The 20,221-nt window shown below is 53.6% G+C and overlaps 1 protein-coding gene across 2 annotated transcripts; it reads right to left on the bottom strand.

Moving 5' to 3' along the window:
- Nucleotides 1-2,772: 2,772 nt before the first annotated feature.
- RIMS3 (regulating synaptic membrane exocytosis 3) lies at nucleotides 2,773-15,476 on the bottom strand. 2 transcript variants are annotated; one of them, XM_088023006.1, is made up of 7 exons: nucleotides 15,260-15,476; nucleotides 11,950-11,958; nucleotides 9,682-9,823; nucleotides 7,222-7,334; nucleotides 5,010-5,111; nucleotides 4,529-4,668; nucleotides 2,773-2,985 (listed from the first exon to the last, which is right to left on the bottom strand). In XM_088023006.1, the coding sequence occupies exons 1-7, from the start codon at nucleotides 15,474-15,476 to the stop codon at nucleotides 2,773-2,775; spliced, it is 936 nt and encodes a 311-aa protein (XP_087879132.1). The 2 variants fall into 2 exon arrangements, with proteins under 2 accessions (XP_087879132.1, XP_027979270.1); XM_028123469.2 differs by lacking the exon at nucleotides 11,950-11,958.
- Between the last annotated feature and the right edge of the window lie 4,745 nt (nucleotides 15,477-20,221).

The following is a 20,221-nucleotide window of genomic DNA, read 5'->3' as shown; positions in this document are numbered from 1 at the left end:
AGCCATTCACCATCACACACGCGTCAGCCTCAAGTGAACTCACCATCATGGGGGGAAATCCAGATGCGGATTGGTAACTGATTTGGTACAAAGTGTTAAAGAGGGTAATTCCCTAAGGTCAACCTGGGGAGAATTACTTCCCATTAAAGAGGTGGGATAAGAGCGGCCCAGCTCCTAGGCAGTTTTGGCGGCTAGGGCCCGGAGGCAAGTCAGCGCCAGTTACCCACAGGTCGGGCCCCAGCTCTGGCTAGGCCTTCCGCTGTGCTAACCTGCCCCCAGAGGCAAGGGGACCGTGGCCTATAGCCACCCAGAGGCAGGCTCTCTGCTGGCAGCCCTCCACCTTCCCTGTCTTCCCAGGCCCCTCAAGCAATGAGGGTGCTGTCCCTCCCTGATATCCCCCATCCCCCTGGGTCTCGGTAGCACCACTCGGGGCTACATCAGCAAATGTCTACGCCATCCTAGGAGTCATTACTAATCCCGCCGTTCCAAAAGTTAGAGTATGTTCACGCCATCCTGAGGGTGACTGTTCGGGAGAGGTGAATACAGCACAGACAGGACATAAAATACCCTTTTGTGAGCGAGTTTCGTCCCTCTCCCCACCCTAGGGTCAAAGAGTACACTGAGCCCTTTGCCTTATTTTTAGAAACATGAGAAATGCGCACATTACCCAATCCCAACAACGGGAGAGAATTTCTGCCTAAAGAGAAAACTCGACCCAGCTGCCTCCTCCCTCTCCCGACGCCCACAACCGTCCTCATCTGTGATAAGACAAGATTGGAGGCTTTGGCAAGAGCCAGGAGCCCATTTGGTTCATTTCTTACTGCCCTTACCCACTTTCCATCTGTGGGCAGGACCAGTAGGGTTTTCCTGGGAGGGAGGTTACCAGGCTCTGGCTTCAACCTGATGTGGGTCCCTACCAGGAACGGAGGCCCTTTGTCTCCTGACAGCTGCCTCCTCCACCTGCCCTCAGAATCCGCCTCTATGCCCATCTGTCTGGCTTTGGTTATGAATGGAGTCCAAGCGCTCCGGCCCCGAGACCGCTCCACTGCTCGGCTGGGTAGCTCCCCTCCACCTTGAGCATGTGGGTCAGAGTCATGCAGCACTTGGGGCTGACGTCTGGGGAAGAGGCAGAGGGACGGTCTTCTCCATACCTTGACCCCTCCTGCCACCTCTTTTCTCCCCACCAGACATGGACCCAAGGGCTGCTCTGTCCACCCCCTGGGCAACCGCTCACCTTTTGCCCTAGACCCGCGGAGGGAGAGGACAGATTTGGGCATTCCTAGCAGACATCTCATGGGTCCAGGCCCTGGTACCCTCCCCCACACAGGGCCCAGCTGTCATACGAAGTCAGGGTTTGAGTGGCTTTGGGAAGCTCCAACCAGACAAGGGTGGGAAGAAAGCAGAGGCAGGGGGAGGTGCCGAGAGCAGGCCAGGCCCCTCTCCAGAGGGCAGCCGCGGAGTGCAGGGAGGCGGGGAGGCAGAGAGGGCTAAGTATTGCTTGTACAGAGCTGGTGACTGTGGCAGTCTAGCTGAGTCCAGAGCCAGGCTGTCCGTGAGGCCAGGAAGCTGGAGCCCAGGTAAGTCTGAGCTCCCAGACAGGAACCCTGGTCTGGAAATGAGCAAACAAAGAGAGACCCAAATGATCGACCTCACGCAGCTAATCCCCAAAGGTCAGACAGGATTCTCAACAGTGGCACAGGGCAGGTCAGCCCCAGCCCTCCTCATTCCAGCAACAGCCCCACCCTCAGCGCTTCCTCCATAAGCCAGACCCCACCGGGATGCAACCTGAGGGGGACAGGGCCACCCCCAGGGCCTGGAGAGCACACAGGTGCCTCAGGGACCATCTGCTTTGGCAGAGAACATCCCCCCTGAGGCCAGCCTCCAGGGTGTCAAGACCCTCCAAGTCCACACCTCCTGGGGTCCACTGGGAGAGCTCCTTTGGCATGTTGGAAGCGAGGAGGCTCGGAGGAGGACAGGAGGTGAAGAACAACGCTAAGGGAGGTGCCCGCACTTCCCTCTAAGGGGCCTGGCCAGCCACCCTGGGAGCTAAGTCTTCCTAGTGTTTCGCTTGTAGGAAGGAGGCGGCTCCTGCCGAAGGGAGGAGACGATCTCCAAGCCCTCAGCTTCCCAGGCATGTTCCGCTCCCCCGGCCCCCGGCCAGGGCACTAGATGAGCATGCGACATGCTGCAGGTGCATTCGGTAGGAAGAGCTGCGAGAGCACTCGCTGGGGAGGAGGGTGTCGGGTCCCCGAGGGGCCTCAGTGTGGCCAGCTGCAGTGGGTGCTACATTCCTCAAAATAGAGCAGCGGTGCTGGGAGCACAGGAGGGACAAAGGACGAGACAGAAAACTAAGCAGGGACCAGCAAAAGGCGGCCCAGACAGGGACACGTGGGCTCTGCCCCGGGCACAGGACCAGGCAGGGTGGATGGGTGGCCACATTCCCCGCTTCTGCCCCTGCACTCAGGGATCCGCGCCCACACAACACTCCTTTGGGTTTCTTTTCAACAAGACACACAGAGATGTGGATTTTAGCTCATGTAGTCACCAAGACTGGCTATACCCAGACACGTGAACAGACAGAACATGGTCACACACACACACACAGACACACACGCACACGCTAGTCTCCGCTGCCAGTTGGGGTGGGCCCAGTAACCGACGGGCATGCAGCAGGGCAAGGGGTCCAGAGAGACACGAAGACTATGTACAGGGGGCGGGGAGGGGGCATCAGGCACCCCTTCCCACACTGTATCCCGGCCTCTTCTGAGGTCCTTAGGAGCACGAGGGGCTGGTGGCACTCTCCAGGGAGGACTGGGACAGGCGCCTGGTGAGGGGTCCAAGTGTAGAGTCTGCCACTGAGGACGTGGGGAAGAGTTTGTACCAGCCCGTGACCGCGGCACTCAGGTCCAGCTCGTCCAGCATGATCTGGGCCATGCCCATGAAGCATTTGTGGTCCATGCGGCCGTAGTCTCCCCAAACAATCACCTGTGGGGGAGGGGGTGGGAAACGGGGGCGCTGAGCCAACTCCCCGACTTCAGGGCTCAGTAGTGGACCCAGGAACCTACAAGTCTCACCAAAGCACAGATGAGGCAGAAAGAGCCGGAACCAAGACTGATTTGGGGGCAACAGCTTACTGAGCACTGAAGACATGCCAGCCTCCATCGTACAGACTTCTCTCCATTATCTCAACCATTACAACCATCCAGGTAAAGGTGCTACGTATCATCATTTCAACAAAGAGGCAACAACAGCTCAGAGAGGTTAATTAACCCAAAGATACACAGTAATTGGTGGCAGAGCTGGGATCAGAACCTGGGTCTGACTTCCAGAGCCTCCCAGCATCCCAGATGGCAGCCTTCCCCATTAAGAAGCAGACTGAAAGAGTCTGGGACCTGAGTCACAGCTCCTAGTCTGCTGCTGGCTAATGGCGGAGCTTGGGGAGACCCCTGGCCCTCACTGGACCTCAGTGTTCCCAACCAGAAAACTGGAAGAGGGGAAGAGATTAGCCCAGTGATTTTCAAACTTGTATTTTTATCAGTGGATCCTTTTCTCAAAATGGAATCCCAATATATATGTATATATACATGAAAACAGACACCCAGGATCCTCCCTACCCTCAAAGAACCCCAGGGTTCTGCAGTCTGGCCATTTGCGACCCCGGGGGCCCTTGCCACGCAACCACCTCAGCCAGAGGTGAGTAGTTACAGCCCTAGATAAGTAGTTACACAGCCCAGACAGCCCCTGGCTCAGGCCTCTCCTCTGCCACCCATGTGGCCTCAGGCAAGGCCACCAGCCACAACCACCACTAATACTCCGAGAGCAGCTGTCTATGGGCCAGGCATTCAGTGAGGCCCTCCACGTGCATCCCTCATTTACGCTTCACAGCATACCGCCCACGGACCATGATGGAGCTGGAACTTGAACCCAGGACTGAACCCAGAGACCAGCCCCCACTTAGCTTCTTGCTAAGCACCTCAGGTGCTTCATCTGTGAATGGGCGTGATGATCCCTCCCTCGCGGGACTGTTGTGAAGGGCACTGCACTCTCTCGGAGTTGGGGTGGCGTCATTTGGCCTGGGTCACCTGGGCTCTGCAAGTCGCTAGCTGAAACCTCAAGTGAGTCACTTCACCTTTCTGAGACTGCAAGATGGGGAGAACATACCTACTTCACAGCATCATCTGGAGGCTGAAAGGAGGTCAGGATTGGAAAGCCCTTCGCCCAGAGCCTGGCACGGAGCTGATGCGCAGTAAGCATTAGCACCAGGCGGAAAGAGAAGGCGGTGGTCAAACGCTGCTTCTACCTACAAGCTGAGCAACCTGGGGTTGAGGGGGCAGTGGACTTATCCCCCTGAACTCTGGTGTCCTTACAAATCAACCAGGGGCAAAAAGCCCTCACTGGGCTGTGAAAACAAACAGGTCATGTGCATTAATGCACCTGGTACAGTGCCTGGCACAGGATGCATCACACATGAAAGAGATTTTAAATTACAACTTGCAGTTTTGGGGAGTCGTCCTGCCCCAGCACTCACCTGCAGCACCTTGCCCTGGGGCCCCTCGTCGAAGAGCAGAGCCTGCTGGTACAGGGGGTCACAGGTCTTCTTGGCCACCTTTGTCTTCTTTTTGGTCAAGCAGGCCCCGTTCTCAAGCAGGTAAACCTTGATATAGGTGGCTGCGGAATGGGAGAAAGCATGCTGGGAAGGGGTCCAGGAGAGACTGCTATGGCCTGCTCCATCCCCTAATGTCCTGCTGCTCCTGGAGGTGAGCAAGGTGAGTGGGATGAGCTGACCAGTGGAGAGCAGTAGAAAAGACGGGCTCAAACACTGACTTGTCCATCCTCCCCTCCCCCCAACCCTGTCCACTGGCCTTCCGGGCCAGCCATGACTCCAGAGTCGAGAACACTGATCTAGGCCAATGGGCAGCTGAGGACACGCTAGACCCAGAGCTCAGTTGCGCACCCCTGCTTGTCAGGACCCCGTATCCAAAACCCCTCTCCCCGCTGCCTGGCCTCACCTGGGAGGGATTTGGAGCCTGGTTTGGGGGTCAGGCCCCGAGCCTCAATCACTTCCACCTCTAGCTGGCCACTGCGGTCCATGATGGCAATGTGCACGTCCCCTGCAAGGGAGAAAAGGAACCGTCCAGGCAGAGGCAGAGCCGGGGCAGGCCGGCCAGCTGCTGTGCAGAGCACAGTCTGCAGAGGGCGCTACAGTGCTGGAAAGGGCATAACATGCAAAAGACTGCTTGCGCCAGAACGGCTCTCCAGAGGCCACTTGAAAGCAGGGGAGAAATACTTTGATAGGTCCCCTGGGGCAAGGGCAGAGGCATGACCCTCAAGGGGCATGCTTGGGTAGCAACGAAAGGCTGCCAAACTCCCAGTAAGTCCCAGTGAACTGGGGGGCTCCCGTCTTACTGAGCAGAATAGCAGCCCTCGGCCACTCCCCAAATATTTACAGACTCTCCTTTTGAAAAGATGCCGAGATAGGAGCCTGCGCAGGACAGGAGGCATTGCCTGGGAATTGGGGCCTGTTCGCACCCCGGCCAAAGGATGCAGGGAAGGCCGGATCTCCTGGAAGCAGAGAATTGAGAACTTCTCACTGCGCTCCCACAAACGATTACCTCACTGAGGCAAGTTCTGTATGAAGTCATGTCAGTTATTTCTAGAACTCTTAGCTTTGTTCAACATCAGTTAGCGGAATTTGAGATTATGCATTAGTCACTTGGAGCATTCTTCAAAGGAATGCAGCATCATAAGCCTGATGCAGAGAAATTAAAATTGGCCAGACTTTGGGTTCAGCCACCCATTTTAGATACTCCGAGCTATCATGCAGTTGTTTGTATTTGCATACTTGGGAAGATGGGGATTTATTACTTTCAGGAAACATCCTGGAAGTCATCACCCTCCCTCTAGCTATTTCTGACCTCCCTGTGGGGAGGGAAGAGGGAAGGTCTCACTCTAACATCCCTAAGGAGTTGAGCAAAGGCAAGCCTGTCCTTCCCACTTCTAGACACGAGGAGGCACCACACACAAGTGTTCTAGGCTGGGAAGGCCCAATAGCCTTGTGGAGGTGGCTGGCTCCTCCTCTCACTGCCTCCCAGTCCCTGGCTGGGCCTAGGGCTGGGAAAAGCAAACTCCTCAGGCCCTTAAGAGCCTGTGAGCAAGGGCTGAGAATTAGCCAAATCCTACCCCAGGGCCAGAGGAGAGCTGGTGCTCACCCTCTGAGGGTCCCCACGGACAAAGGTTCCTGTGGAAGCACGTCTGAGAAAACCAAAGCAGTGCAGTGGGAAGAGTACTGGCCTGGGAGAGAAACCCAGCTCCAAGTGCAGGGCTCGCAGCAGGGCACAGTCTGAGCCCCGCTTCCTCATGTGCTGTGAGGTCGAAGGTTGAACACTGTTCCAATGAGGACTGAGTCCAGATGCCTGGGGACAGACTGCTCAGGTCGGACTGATGGGGAAGGGGGAGAGGCAAGGGGGCATCTCTGGGGAAGCAAGTTCCTGGGAGGAGCCCCCAGAGCCAACACAACTAGTATCTAAGACAGAGGGAGAGAGGGAGGGAGGTGGGAGGGAGCCAGAAGTGCAGCTGAGAGGACCAAGTAGAGACCCAGGAAATAGGTCCCAGTTGCAGGGAAGGGGGATGAGAAAATTATTTAAAAGGCTTTTAGGTGCCAGGCAGGTAGAAGTAACAAGTCCAATAAGACACAGTTCCTCAGGAGTAAAACACTTCATTCAAAGCATAGAATAGGAACTCGATGAATTGTTGTTAGATTGCAGAACTAAGGCAGGGATTCTCTTTCCCATTTTACAGATGAGGAAACAGAGGCTCAAAGAAAGGGAGTGACCTGCCCAAGGTCACACAGAGCACCAGGGGTAGCACAGACTCCCTGAACATCAAAGCTGTGACACCTCTGGTTCACTGTCTACACTGAGCAGGTGCTTGGCACCGCCAGGCGTGCAGCTGGTGGTGGGAGAGTGGGTGGGCATGTGGTGGGGGCGGTCCGTGCTGTAAAGCTGCTGCGGGGTAGCCCGCAGAGCAACGCTGGAACCCCTGTCCTCTCCGAAGAGGGAGGGACCTCGGAGGGCCCGGGCAACTCCTTCTGGCTGGCGCAAAAGCCAGAGTGAGGGCTCCTCTCTGCAGCTAGCCCTGTGTCGCAGGGGGCCCCCACGGAGCTCACCCCTTCCGTGGCGTGGCTGCCATCACCCCACTCGCTCGGCCCTCAGGAAGACTCACCCATCGGTGGCGTTGCCAATGTCTGTCGCCCCACAATCTGGGCTGGCCCCAGCCCATCCAGGAAATCACTGAACTGGCTTTCAGCCCCAAGCCGAGTGGTGGGGAAAATGAACCTGGAGGAAGATGCAGAGGGGCACATGAGGTGGCCTGGATGGTGAGATGCAGTGGCTCCGCCCCGTGGACACTGGGCCATGCCTCTCTGTGCCTCAGTTTCCCCTCTCTATAGCACGAGGGCCCTGCTTTAGCTGGGGGCAAACAGAACTCTTCATCTCTGCACGTTAAATAAAAATACTCTGATGTCCCTTGAGAAATAGAAACATAATAATGTTATCTAATCCTCAAGCACCAGGATTTTTGAAGGCGACCCTTAAAAGGCAGGGCTTGTGGGACACCTGTGTCCTCCCCTGGGGATACAAGTGCCAAGAACCAGAAACATAGGCCAGAAATTTCGATGCCTGGAGCAAGTTCTAAGAACTGAGGTTTAGTTGACCATATGTTTGGAATCCAAGTCGATAACGTGAGGTGGTGCCCAAAACAGCAACCGAGACCAAAATAACACAATTGCAGGGTTGAGATAAAAGGCGAGCGATGGTGGGTGGTCCCTAGTTGTGGGGCCTGGAAACAGTAGCAAGCAACACTGATAGTGATCGAGAGCTGGGCGGGCGCCAGCAGCGCACCAAATGCTCCTCACGCGTCTGAGTTCATTCCTGCCATTCTGTGCAGCGGGAGCTACACTGGTCTTACAGATGAGAAAACAGAGGCTTCGAGAGGTAAGAGACTTGCCTTGACTGTAAAACAGTGATACAATGCCCACCTTGCAGGGTTATGGTGGCAATTGGGGCAGCTGGTGCATGAAACGTTCCAGACAAGCAGGACACAATAAAACGGTAGTTATGATGTTGCTGCTGTGAACATCGAGGGCAGTGCCCCCCCTTATGCGCTCAAGGTACATGTTCTGGGGGTGGCCAGCAGAGAAAGGACCAATGGGGGAGGGCGGACCCAGCTCTGCTTGGGGGGGGGGGGCTACAATGGACCAAAGTTCTAAGACCTCCTAGAATAGCCCAGGTATCTGGCCTGAGAGATCAGACTGTCCCAGAACGACTCCCCACTTGGAAAGTTGGGCTTTGAGTCCCCTATGGCCAGCGACAGGCAGGGAGAAAGACGGGTTGCATACACTTGTCAAAGAGGGCCTGAATTTCCCCAACAAGGCTGGCCTCCACTCTGCGGGAAGGGGCTTCGAGGCCCACCCACTCTTACTGGCCATCAGCAATAACCCCAGCCTGCACTCTGAAGAAAACCTGAGAAGGTTAAATAAGGTCACAGACTCTCAAGGTCACAGAATTTTAGGAGCTTGGTCTAGAGAGTGTAGAGGTTGTGAACAAAGGCTATAGAGTCAAATGGCCTTAATTCAAACCCTGACTCCACCACCACTGAACAGGTGTGACCTTGGGTGGGTACGTCACTCTCCTCCCATGCCTCAGTCTCTCCACATGGAACATGGAGATCATGGTAGTACCGACATCCCTCAGTGTTAAATGAGACACTGTTTTTGGTCTGATGGTGACTGGTAGATCCCAGAGTAAGAAGCACCCATCTGAGGTGCCTAGTGAGGCCCTGCATATGCAGTAAATGCCCCTGGCCATTTGCATTCATGGAAGTGGGCACAGTAATGAGACACAAGATCACAGAATCCTAAATAATAGAGCCACAGGGCCCTGCTATCAATGGACCTTGATGAAGCCGAACCAGAAAATCTTAGTCGTATAACCAGCTTCATAGATTTGGGAGCGACCAAGGGAATATCTAACCTAGTGACTTTTTTTGAATTTTTGACTGCAACTCCCATGCAATGGAAAAAATATATTTAACATCATAGACCTCTGTGCATCCATATATTAAAAAAACAAAACAAAAGTTCACAAGGTAATTCATCCTCACACCACAGGATATGTTTGAAATTTCTATTTCTCTCCCTAATGCTGGTTTTGACCCACTAAACTGATTTTACTTCCTGCCTGAGTCACCAACCACAGTTTGAAAAACACCGATCCAGTCCAACCTCCTTCTCTCAGCTCCATGCAAGACCACTTGTGAGAACTCCATTCATCTGAGCTGTAACAATGGTTTCAGATCGAAAAGGATTCTGGGTCCACATTTTCCTCCGGAGCCCTCTCGTCTGAGGGCAGTGTGTAGGTGCTTGGGGCTGGGAGGCATGAAACATACAGATGGGATGCACTGCCCCTGGGGCCGCTGGGGGGTTTGGATGGGAAACAGCAGCCCGGAGCAAGAGGAAGACTGGGGCGCAGGCAGCAGATGTCCACGGAAGGCAGGGATGCAGAGGAACCCAGACATCTGGACCCGAAACCCAGCCGGAAAGATTTCCCCGCCCTGCCCCCCGACTCTGGGACTAGAGGACCATGCGGGAAGGTGGGGACCAGAGTGGACATGGGCTGCACGCACGTGCCCTCGGAGCTGTTGCTGTTGGTGCTCCCATCTGTGGACTCCCGGCTGCCCTGGCGTGTGACCCGACTCCGCATCTCCACCGCAATGCCCGTCTCTGTGCTCCGCCGGATGTTGCTGCGCAGCTTCTTGGTGGCCCCTTCTGGGACCCCCGAAAACATAGAAAGGGAACAAGGTCAGATCAGTGATGAGGCTTCTGTGGGAGTGCTGCCAAGGTCACCTCTTGGGATGGGGCAGGACAGGCAGGGCTCTGACTGGAGGCAGGGGCACTGCTGAGCCGGTCTGCACAGTGACAGGGACGAAGACTAGAAAGATGGCTGGAGGCAGAGCATCAGGATGGTGGGGCTGTGGGATGGGAAGTCACCAGGTGCAGCCCAGCCCTGCAGCGTTCACCTTCATCCCTGCCAGGCTCCCTGATGGCCACCTTCCCAACTCAATTCCAGCCTTTGCCCCGAATGGAGAAAGTGTTCCTTTCTCTTACAGAAAGGTTGCTTTCTCTGGCATTCCCAGATTTGCTTTCCCTCTTCCAGGTACCTTCATGAACCCTATCACACCCGGACCTCATGCTCCACCTCTGTGATACCTTCATAGGCCAAATAAAACCCCCATGGGAAGCTTGGCCACTCTCAAACTAACCTGTATTCTCAAGGTGGGTCTGAATGTGGAGGGGGGATGTGTGTGGAGGGGTGCAGAGGCCATTAGGGAAGCAAGATTGAGAAAGACCACTAGGTTGACCTGAACTGACCTTGGCTTTGAGAGAGAGGTCTGCAGAAGAACCCCAGAAACCATGTGGTGAGAACTCACTCCGTGTCTCTGTATCTCTTGTTTGGAGGGCCCTCTACCCTCACCCCAGCCCCCCTCTTGAGCCTTGCAAGGAACATGGGGCACTTTGCCTCTCCTAGCAGCACACCATCCTGCCTGGGTTTCCATGGCAACCTCCTCAGCATTGCAGCGAGGTCCCCCTAGACACCCTCTCCTCCTGGGGGTGGGGGGAGCAGAAGACGGGTTGAATTGAAGGTTTGTAGGCCTGCCCCTGCTGAAGCTTCACTGCCTGAAGAGCTTGATAGGAAGGAAAGGTGGCATCACCATAAGGACTGTGCCAAAGGAGCCACGGTTAGAGGCCTGGGCAAATTAAGAGTGGAATGGCCACCAGGGCTGAGGAGGCTGGGAGGGGGGCTGGCAGCACCGCCTCCAAAAGCAGTGGGGAGGGGGGAGCTGGTTATGCTGGCAACCCCCTCTCCGGGCCACACCCAAACGGTGGGTTGGGGAGACATTGTTCAAAATGCCAGCCTGAGAAAGGGGGGGGGCTTCAGTCTCCCTGCTTCATCCTACTTACATTTCAGGAAGTCCCACCGGGGGGAGGGAAGGCTGAGAGGGCCGGCCTCACCAATGGATGGGATGGGAGGGCTGGGGGTGGGGATGGGCCGGTGGTGAGGAGGAATGTCTTCTCTGAGGCCAGCCCAGCTTCTGGGATGTTGGAATAGCTACTGTCCACAAGTCAATGAGACCACTGATATGTCTATCAGTCTGTCTCTCTGTCTCTCTCTGTCTCTCTCTGTCTCTCTCTCAAACACACACAGAATCACTTTAGCTGATACGTATTTCTTTCACACAGGCATAAGCAGATACACATGAGTGCTAACAATCACATATATGAGTACAGCGATCTCCCACACCAGGTCATGTGTATTCATATAATGGGCACACAGTCACAAACAGTCCTACTAGGTCTTAGTCACACATACACGTGACACACTGCCACATACATGTGACCGTCACACCATAATACCTGATGGAACCCCTCCACTTGATCACACACAGAGATACAAACTCACAAACAGTGTGTAACCCACCACACAGAGGACTGGGCAATGATGGTGGGCATAGGGGGCTCACCCCATCCCTGGCTCCTAACTGCCACATCCCCTCTAACCCAGTTAGGAGACAGATGGGTCTGTGGGAGCTGCACTTTACCGTCCCCCATATCTCCCCTCCCCGACAACACACACTCTGAGCTGAAGCCAGAGCCTCACCACCCCATGGCCCCAACCCTCCTCTCCTAGACCCAGTTGGGAGTAAATTTACCTTCTTTGACCTACCCAGTGCACTGTGAGCCCCTGGGTAGGGGTGTCACAGAATCCTGAAGTATTAGAGACACCTCGCTAGCCCCCCACTGCCATTCCACAGATGGGGAGCCTGAGGTTCACGTGCTCACAGGGCTGGGGTCAGACCCCAAGCCCACACTCTCCTGGTCTACTGATGGCCTACTTTTCACTCCTCTCCATCAAGTCCACATTGGTTTGAGAAGTGATTCAGCAGATATTAAGTTCCATATCTTCTGGGTGGGGAGAAAGCTCTTGCAGCTTCAGAGAAAATTCATCTATTGGTTTCATTCTTGTCCAGTCTGAACTCTGTTGGTCTGGGAGTAACTTCATGTAAGCTCTCTCTCTCTCTCTCTCTAAAGAACGGGGCCAAGTTGCTTGCAATAATTCTGTGGTGCCTGGAGACTGAAAGACTCCAGGAACCATCTCATCTGTCCCACCACATACAAGGGAGAGGCAGAGCCTTCAGCGGCACTGCCCATGGCATCTCCTGGAATGGTCCTGAACCCTCTCCCCAGAGCCCAGAGCCCAGAGCCCAGAGCCCAGGTGGGAAGGGCTGCTGTCCCTGGTACTGAAATGAGGAGCTTCATTTGGGCAGAGACTGGAATGGCCCAGCCTAAGGCCAGGCCAGAACCTACCTATTTCCTGGGACCCTAAAGCTCTGACCCTACCCTCGTCATTGCTCCTACAACTTAGAGAATGTTAGATCTAGAAGGAAGCTGGGAGATGAAGACTGTCTTTATAGCTACATTTTACAGAAGAAGAAATTGAGACCCAGAGAGAATATGACTTTCCCAAGGTTCCCATGGGGAGTTAAAGAGCTAGAACTAAACTCTAAAGTTTCAGAGTGAGTTTCTAGAAGGCCACTTGAGTTAAATGTGAGGAATAAACTGGAAGGGGCAGGCATGAGGCAGGGGAACTAGAGAGGAGGCTGGGGCAATAGTCCAGGCTAGATATCACACAGCCTAAACTAAGACAGAGGCTTTGAAACAAAGAGGAGGAGATGGGTGGTGCTGGAGCCAATACAGAGTATGGACAGACCATGAGGAAGGAAGCCCCTAGAGGGGCAGACCTAGAGCTCAGAAGATTGGGTCCCAACTTAACACAGCCCAGCCCTGCAGGGATTCTAGCAGGGAACTGAGCCATCCCATCTGGGGACAGCAGGAACACCCTGCTAGGATCTTTTCCCAGAACAGAGTTTCCCGGGCCAGTGCCCATGGTGAGTCAGCCCATACATCCCTCTGGGGCCAGACTCTCCTACCCAGGATGGGGCTCCAAGCTAGGACACTGGCAACCTCAAGGCTGGGGAGAGGTGTATGCTATAAGCAAGGGGGCAGAGCTGTGGGGGCTAGAGAACTCACTTCTTATTTGGTCCTACTGTGTGACCATGGCCAATAATAACACTGACAATTTACTAAGTATCTACTACGGGCCAGGCATGAGGCTGGGTGCCTTTGCATATCCTATCTCATGTAATTCCCTGGACAACTCTGCAAGGCAAGTATCACTGTCCGTATTCCACAATCAAGGAAGCAGACTCAGAGAAGTAAAATAACTTGCCTGAGTCACCCAACTAGCAAATGACAGGGTGTGGCTCAGAAGGCCAACTTGAAGTTGTTCTCCAGGAAAGTGCCTTCTCCTCTCCAGGCTCAGACGACTCATCAGTAAAATGAGTATATCGGACTAGATGATCCCAAGGGGCCTTCCCTGCTCTCACATTCACAGAGACTTTCAGTTAAAAGGACATCTGGGCCGTTCACCTGGCTCAGGCCCCAGGCCTTCAGTTGTACCCTTGCATACTATGGAGACAAATGATCCTGAAGCCCTATTGTCATTCATCTCCCCTTGAGGCTTCAGGTCTTCTCGGTGTCTATTCCAATCCCTGCCTGCTGACTGTGGAGTCTGGGTAGGTGGACAGCCCCAGGCCGACCACCAGAATGTCTCCCACTGACTCAGGTCCCAGCCTGGGCCTTGGAAGACTGTCCAAATCGCTTGGGCATGAAGAAGCCTTTGGGTCTGAAGCTGAACCGGGTAGATTCAGCTGGAGATTAGCAGGGTTTAGACTCCTGAAGCCACACTCCTGGGGTCCAATACCTCCTCAACCTAATCTTAATCTCCAAAACTTAATCTCACCCCTTGGTCCTGTACCAGCCCAACTCCTGGATCCATTATCTCCCTGACTCCCTAGTACCGGGCCTAAATTGCACATTTACAGAGGCCATGCCCATCCTGGGGCACAGAAAACCTTCAGCCCCCTCCCCATCCAGCGTTTCCCTGAGCCAGAAACCACATCGCAGCTTGATAGCTGGAAAAGACCAACCCACGTGCTCCCGTGAAGGAAGGGCTTTGTAAAAAATCTATTTTAAGGCCTGGAAAAGTCTCCCACCCTCAGCCCCAACTGGGAGTCTTGATGAGCATTCTCTCTGGATCCTCTGGTGCCCCCACCCCCTCACCGCCCCCATCCAGCTGCCCTATTTGAAGGTTTCCTGGGGAAGTTGTTACTCTGAACAAAATAAGGAGGAAGAGATTTTAAAACAAAACCAGCTGGTGTCTGGGCTGATGCCACAAAGTGAGGAGGTCTTGGGGGGGGGGGCTGGCTCTTTTGTGATGTGGGGTCCTGTGTGACTGTGTGAGACAAAGTGGGTCACCCACCAGTCTGAGCATAACTGGCATTCCAAAACTAGGTGTCTGAGAAAATACACTTTTCCAGATGTAGCTGTTAAGGTGTGTGTGAATCTGGATTCACGGGGTATGTGCACATAGGAGCGCAGCATGCTTCTGTGACCATGGGCCATTGTGTGCGCATGTGTAACTACGCTCTGGGTCTGTGCATTAGTGTGCAGAGGGCTGTGATTTGCACGACTGGCTTTATTGTGACCACGAACAGTGTGAATGGCTGTACTATGCTTTCCTGGCAGTAGGGGTGGCTCACCTGAGCAACGGGGCACACTGTTTATGTGACTATGCAAGGTGTGTCTCTCTTGTGACTTGGAACGTATATGTGTAACTGTAACTACATTCGGGTGGCTGTTTGCACTTGGGAAACTCAGAGAACACAGGTGAGCCTGAATCCTGTGGAAGTGCGTCTGTGAAGTTGTGTCACTTGTCACAGAGCCAGGAATACGACGGCTGGTTCATAAAGCATCGATGATGAATGTGTAAGTCTGTGCATGGAGGCAGGAGTGTAAAGTTTAGGAGCATGAACCCAGAAGCCTGGCTGCTGGGCTTTGAATTCAGGCTCCACCAGCCCACTAGCTATGTAGTTTGGGGCATCTTACTCCCCATTCTCTGTGCTTTTGTATCGGCCTCATGGAGTTTGTGGGAATTCCATGAGTCAGGACATGGACCGGACCCAGAACAGCACGTGGTATTTGGTACGTGCTCTAGAAGTATCTGTGGGTGTGACGACCTTCCCTGGGTGCCCTGTCATGGCAGGGTGCCGCAACCCAGGCCCTCCGAGTCCTATGCCCTCTCACCAGACGGGGGCGGCTGCAGCGTGCTCTTGCTCCACTGGGTCAGGCCCACGATGGCCACCATCTTGGCCCCAAGGCTGCTGCGCCGCTTCTTGGCCGTGGTGGTCCCGGTCCCACCCCCAGCCTGCTGGGGGCCGCAGATTTCACCACTGATGCTGGAGCTCCGAACCACATTCCTGGAGGCCGTGGCCGAGGCCGGACCCGGCTCCCCGTTAAACATGGTCCGAGGGACGGCAAGGCCTCAGGCAACGCTGTAGGGGAGAGCAGGAGACAATGGGGTCCCACATCAGGCCCTGGAGCCACTCTACTGTAGCCCACTGCTTCCTAGCTGTGTAACCTTGGGTCAGTCACTTGGCCTCTCTGAGGCTGTGAGGATTAAATGAATAAATAAAGGTAAAGAATGTACCCAGCGTCTGGCTCAATAAATGGTACCATTCTTATGAGCATATGGCTGTCCTGGCAAGTGACCTGGTCTGGCAGTCAAGGCAGAGGCTGTGGAGTCGTTCGGCCCACTCTTGAATTCCAAAGGCCTCTACACACTGGCTGTGTGATCTTGTGACCAAGCACCTTGGGGCTTCAGTGAACACCTCAGCAAAATGAGAAATAAAAGCACTTACCTCACAGGATTGTTGTAAGGATTAAATTAGAGCATGTGAAGGCACCTAGAACGGTGTCAGGCATGGAGTAAATATTCAGTAGGTGTGATTACTTTCATAGCCAATAATAAGAACAGGGAGAGCAAAAGTGGCCCCAGCCTCGGGGGACGATGGAAGGGGACCCCCCGCTAAATGGGACAGCACAGAGAAGTATAAAGGAGCAGGCACGAGTCACCCTGAAGCATACCACAGAGTGGCAGCCTCTGGAGGTGTTTTAACCCTTTTCCCTCCCAGGGTCTTTCCTATCTATGCATTTTAAAAAATAATTGAACTCATATTGCAAATACAATTTTACATCCTGGTGTTTTTCTTTTTCTTTTTTTTTTTTTTAAGATTTTATTTATTCATTTGAGACACAGAGATACAGAGAGAGAGAGAGAAAGCATGAGCAGGGAGAGAGGCAGAGGGAGAAGCAGGCTCCTCGCTGAGCCAAGAGCCTGATGTGGGGCTCGATCCCAGGACCCTGGGATTATGACCCAAGCCGAAGGCAGATGCTTAACCATCTGAGCCACCCAGGCGCCCCGATCCTGGTGTTTTTCATTTAACATCAGATCACGAGCATTTCCCAATGTCATTAGTATGTTTTAATATATGGTATACATGTTTTAATACCACCATAATATTCCATTGTATGGTGGTAGCATAATGGACTTAACTATTTCAATGCAGTGACCTCTTAGATCAGGTCCAACTTCTTCCTCTCTCTCCTGCCTTTTATTTATTTTTTTTAAAGATTTGACTTATTTATTTGAGAAAGAGAGAATGAGAGATAGAGAGCACGAGAGGGAAGAGGGTCAGAGGGAGAAGCAGACTCCCTGCTGAGCAGGGAGCCCGATGTGGGACTCGATCCCGGGGCTCCAGGATCATGACCCGAGCTGAAGGCCGTCGCTTAACCAACTGAGCCACCCAGGTGCCCTCTCTCCTGCCTTTTAAACAACACTGCAAAAAACATGTTTCTACACTGCTTTGATCCGCTTCTTTCCTTAGGATTGATTCCCAGAAACAGAGTGACTGGGCTGGGTGTGGAGACTGCTGGGCGCCTCCCCAACGTCCACTCTCCCTTCCTGCTTCCTGGCAGAGTGCTGGTTTGGTCAGGTACCACCCATCCCATTTCGGAGGTAGATCCAGATTAGCTCAAGCCAATCAATGAGTGGCACTCACCTTGGTAACTAGTACTGGTCCGAGGGCAGGCCTATGATTCAGTTGGCCCCATGTGACTTAAGGGGAAGATTTGGATTCCATGCTTTTCGGAGAGGTGGGGTCTCCCTCCCCCACTTCTTCCCTCAAGACCCTTCCCCCTAGGGAGGGCCCAGTCCTAGGAGGAAGCCGTGCCACAGAACAATGAAAGGGCCTCAAGCCATGCCAGAGCCTGCCTTTTTCTGGCCTATCCAGTTATGCAGATAATGTGCTTACGCCAGTTTGAATCAGTGTTCTTCGTTACATCCCAAAGCATCCCACCTGATACCGAGGACATAAACATTTCTTTGATTCTTGGAAGATATTGCCAAATTCCTTCCAAAGCTGCATTCAACGAATATTTAAGCCCCTAAAATTCCAAGACCTAGGCTGAGTGCCAAGGATATGGTAGTGAGCCAGGCCAATATGGTCCTGCCCTCCCAGAGCCTCCAGTCCAGGAGGAGAGACAGACAGTAAGTCACTGATTATGTAATTAAATATTAAATCTGATGAGCACAAGGGAAGAAAGAGGGCATTGGGAGCCACTTCGGGGGAGCAAGGCAGCAGGGCAGCAAGCGTCTATGGCTTGGTTTTGTACAGAGGCGGGATCTCCAGCTGTCGGCCTCTACATCTTGGCTCAAAGTCCAATACAGCAGTGGGTGTCCTCCGCTCAGAGTATAGGAAAAGTGGTGCTCTGGCAGGCTCTGCCTATAGCCCTTCCCAGCTCTGTCCCCGGCTACAGAGCTCTTACCAGGGCAGCTCCGCATTCCAGGGCTCAGGTCACTCTGCTTGACCATCTGCCCTCAGGCCTGTCACCCTGAGAGTATCTGACTTGAAAAGGACAGAGTTGAAGTGTGTGTGTGGGTGGAGGAGAATGAGGGAGAAGGGAAGGGGCCACTCTAGAGGATTCAGTCCCCAGATAGCTGCGAATGGTAGCCACTTGGCCTCCTGGTCAGCGCGGCTCCTGCCAACCAGGCAAATTGGGGCTGACAGTGGGGATGAGTCAAAGCTGTGTTCTCCCTCCTTTGTGGTTGTCTGGGCTGTTTTTGCTCACCCCGTGATATGTGCAGAGTCCCAGATTCTATTTCCCCATCCATCCCCCATTAACCTTGCAGCTAATGGAAAGTCCCCCTGGACTTGGGCCTATGATGATCTCTTCTCTTTAGTTTCCAAATCTAGTGCCAGTTTGTGTGTTTTTTGAGGTATCTGCATGGTCTTTTGGTGGATGGTGGGGGAGGGCTTACAGTATAAGCCTAATTTACTCGTTAAAGTATTTCTGTTAGGTGTGTGGTCATCTCCATGTCACAGATGAGAAACTTGAGTCTCCGAAAAGTCAAGGCCTTGCCCATCCTACTCAGCTAAGAAATGGCAACACCTGGACTCGAACCCAGCTCTCCTTTTCCCACAAAGATGCAGACACAGGGGCTCCTCGGTGGCTCAGTGGGTTAAGTGTCCTATTCCGGATTTTGCCTTAGGTCATGATCTCAGGCTGTCCTTGGGCTCCACAGCAGGGAGTCTGCTTGAGATTCTCTCTTTTCTTCTGCCTCTGCCCCGCCCCCCCACTCATGCTCTCTCTCAAAATAAATAAATAAAATCTTAAAAAAAAAAAAAAAGATGCACACATGCTCAGCAGCTCCTGCTCCTTCAACCCAGAGCTCACCCAAAGGTATGAGCCCATCCCTCCCTGGAACCCTCCCCTGCCAGGTCACAGGGACCTCACTCTGGAGTTCTCTCAGCCGACTCCCATCTACTACTACCACAGCAGCATCTACTACTATGGCTTGGATTTCCTGTCCAGGAACAAGGACTACTGTCCCCACTGCTGCCAAAGCTCCATGCCAGCAGAGACCTTCCAAGCTCCTCAAGGAAGGAGGCTAGCATTTTCTTTCCAGCCATGGATATTTGGCCTCCACCCTGGAGTCTTAGTACACTAAGGGCTCTCCAAACCATCTCTTGAATTCTGACAACAGGGGTCTCGGGGCGCTGCCAGGCTACCCAGGCCCCTTGGTCCCTTTGATGATGTGTCTAACCAGATCATGAGCCTTTTTTTGAGCGTCAATGAGGCGATCAGAAAGCCCAAGATAAACCCAGCCACCCACCCTTTCAACAGGAGACAGCAAGGAATCTGTCACAGGGTGACGGTAGGTCCACCCACAACAGACATCACTAATCCATTTCTTTCCCATCAAGGCCAGATTTAACCTCAGAATCCCTCTCAACCAATTGGTGAGAACTGGCTCATAATTAAAAATAGATTTGCCGTCCCTACTCCAGCCTGAGTCTTTCATCTTGCAGAGTGGGACCTCAAGGCCCAGAATGGGAAAGAGACACACCCAGGGTCACATAGAACACGGGTGACAAAACCAGAGCTCTGATTCAAGTCTCCTAACTCTCAGGTCCCACATCACCTAGCAGGTGCTTCCTCCCCACTTTGAAGAAAACCCAGACTCACCAAACTGATGAGTCGGAGAGTGGTGTTCCACATCACAGGGGGCTGCGCCCCTCTCAACAGCACACCCCTAGGGCATTTACACGAGGCTTCAGTTAACTTCTGCCCAGACACCAGTTTTCAGGAAGGAGGTGAAGGCAATCAGGGTAGCTCCCACGAGGAGATGATGTGCTAAGAGTCTGGAAGGAAAGAGGGAAGTTTAGAGGAAGGGCTAGCGAAAACATTTGTCCTTAAGAGCTTCCAGTAGCTTATGGTGTAAAAATACTTTGGAGATAGCTGTGTGATGTTGAGCAAATTCATTTAAACTCTCTGATTCTGTTTCCTACTTTGTAAAACCGTCCCAACTCCTGGGTCCCCTAATCTGCCTTTTGGCACTTTAATGTCAAACTACTGTTGCTGAAGCCCCACACACAACTTTAAGACTTTTAACACATGAAGGACACATGGAGGTCCAACTGCTAAGGAGCTCAAGACCCTGTTCTTCCTTCCTCAGTCCTTCCCCTCACTGATGGGGTCTGTGTCCTTCCCCAGACTCTATGACATGCCCGGCGGCGGGGGGCGGGGTGGGGGGGAATCCTGGCTCCACCCCCAGCCATGTGACCCTGAGCAAATCATTCAGCTTCTCTGAACTTCTATCTCCTCTTCTACGTGAGGAGTCTACTTGCCAGCTGGACCCAGCCCCAC

Source organism: Eumetopias jubatus, unplaced genomic scaffold (assembly GCF_037043125.1).
Source record: "Eumetopias jubatus isolate StellerSeaLion01/CBP00866 unplaced genomic scaffold, mEumJub1_p1.0 scaffold_4, whole genome shotgun sequence".
Taxonomy (NCBI): Eukaryota; Metazoa; Chordata; class Mammalia; order Carnivora; family Otariidae; genus Eumetopias; species Eumetopias jubatus.
The sequence above is the reverse complement of the archived record's forward strand: the minus strand, read 5'-3'. Positions and strand labels throughout refer to the sequence as shown.

Bases quoted from the DNA above. Each gene is read 5' to 3' on its own strand.
- RIMS3 (XM_088023006.1), bottom strand. From the start codon at position 15,476: ATGTTTAACGGGGAGCCGGGTCCGGCCTCGGCCACGGCCTCCAGGAAT. The intron at 5,112-7,221 runs GTGAGTCTTCCT...TCTCCCTTGCAG, and splicing joins ATTGGCAACGCCACCGATGG to GGGACGTGCACATTGCCATC. The intron at 2,986-4,528 runs GTGAGTGCTGGG...CCTCCCCCACAG, and splicing joins CCCAGGGCAAGGTGCTGCAG to GTGATTGTTTGGGGAGACTA.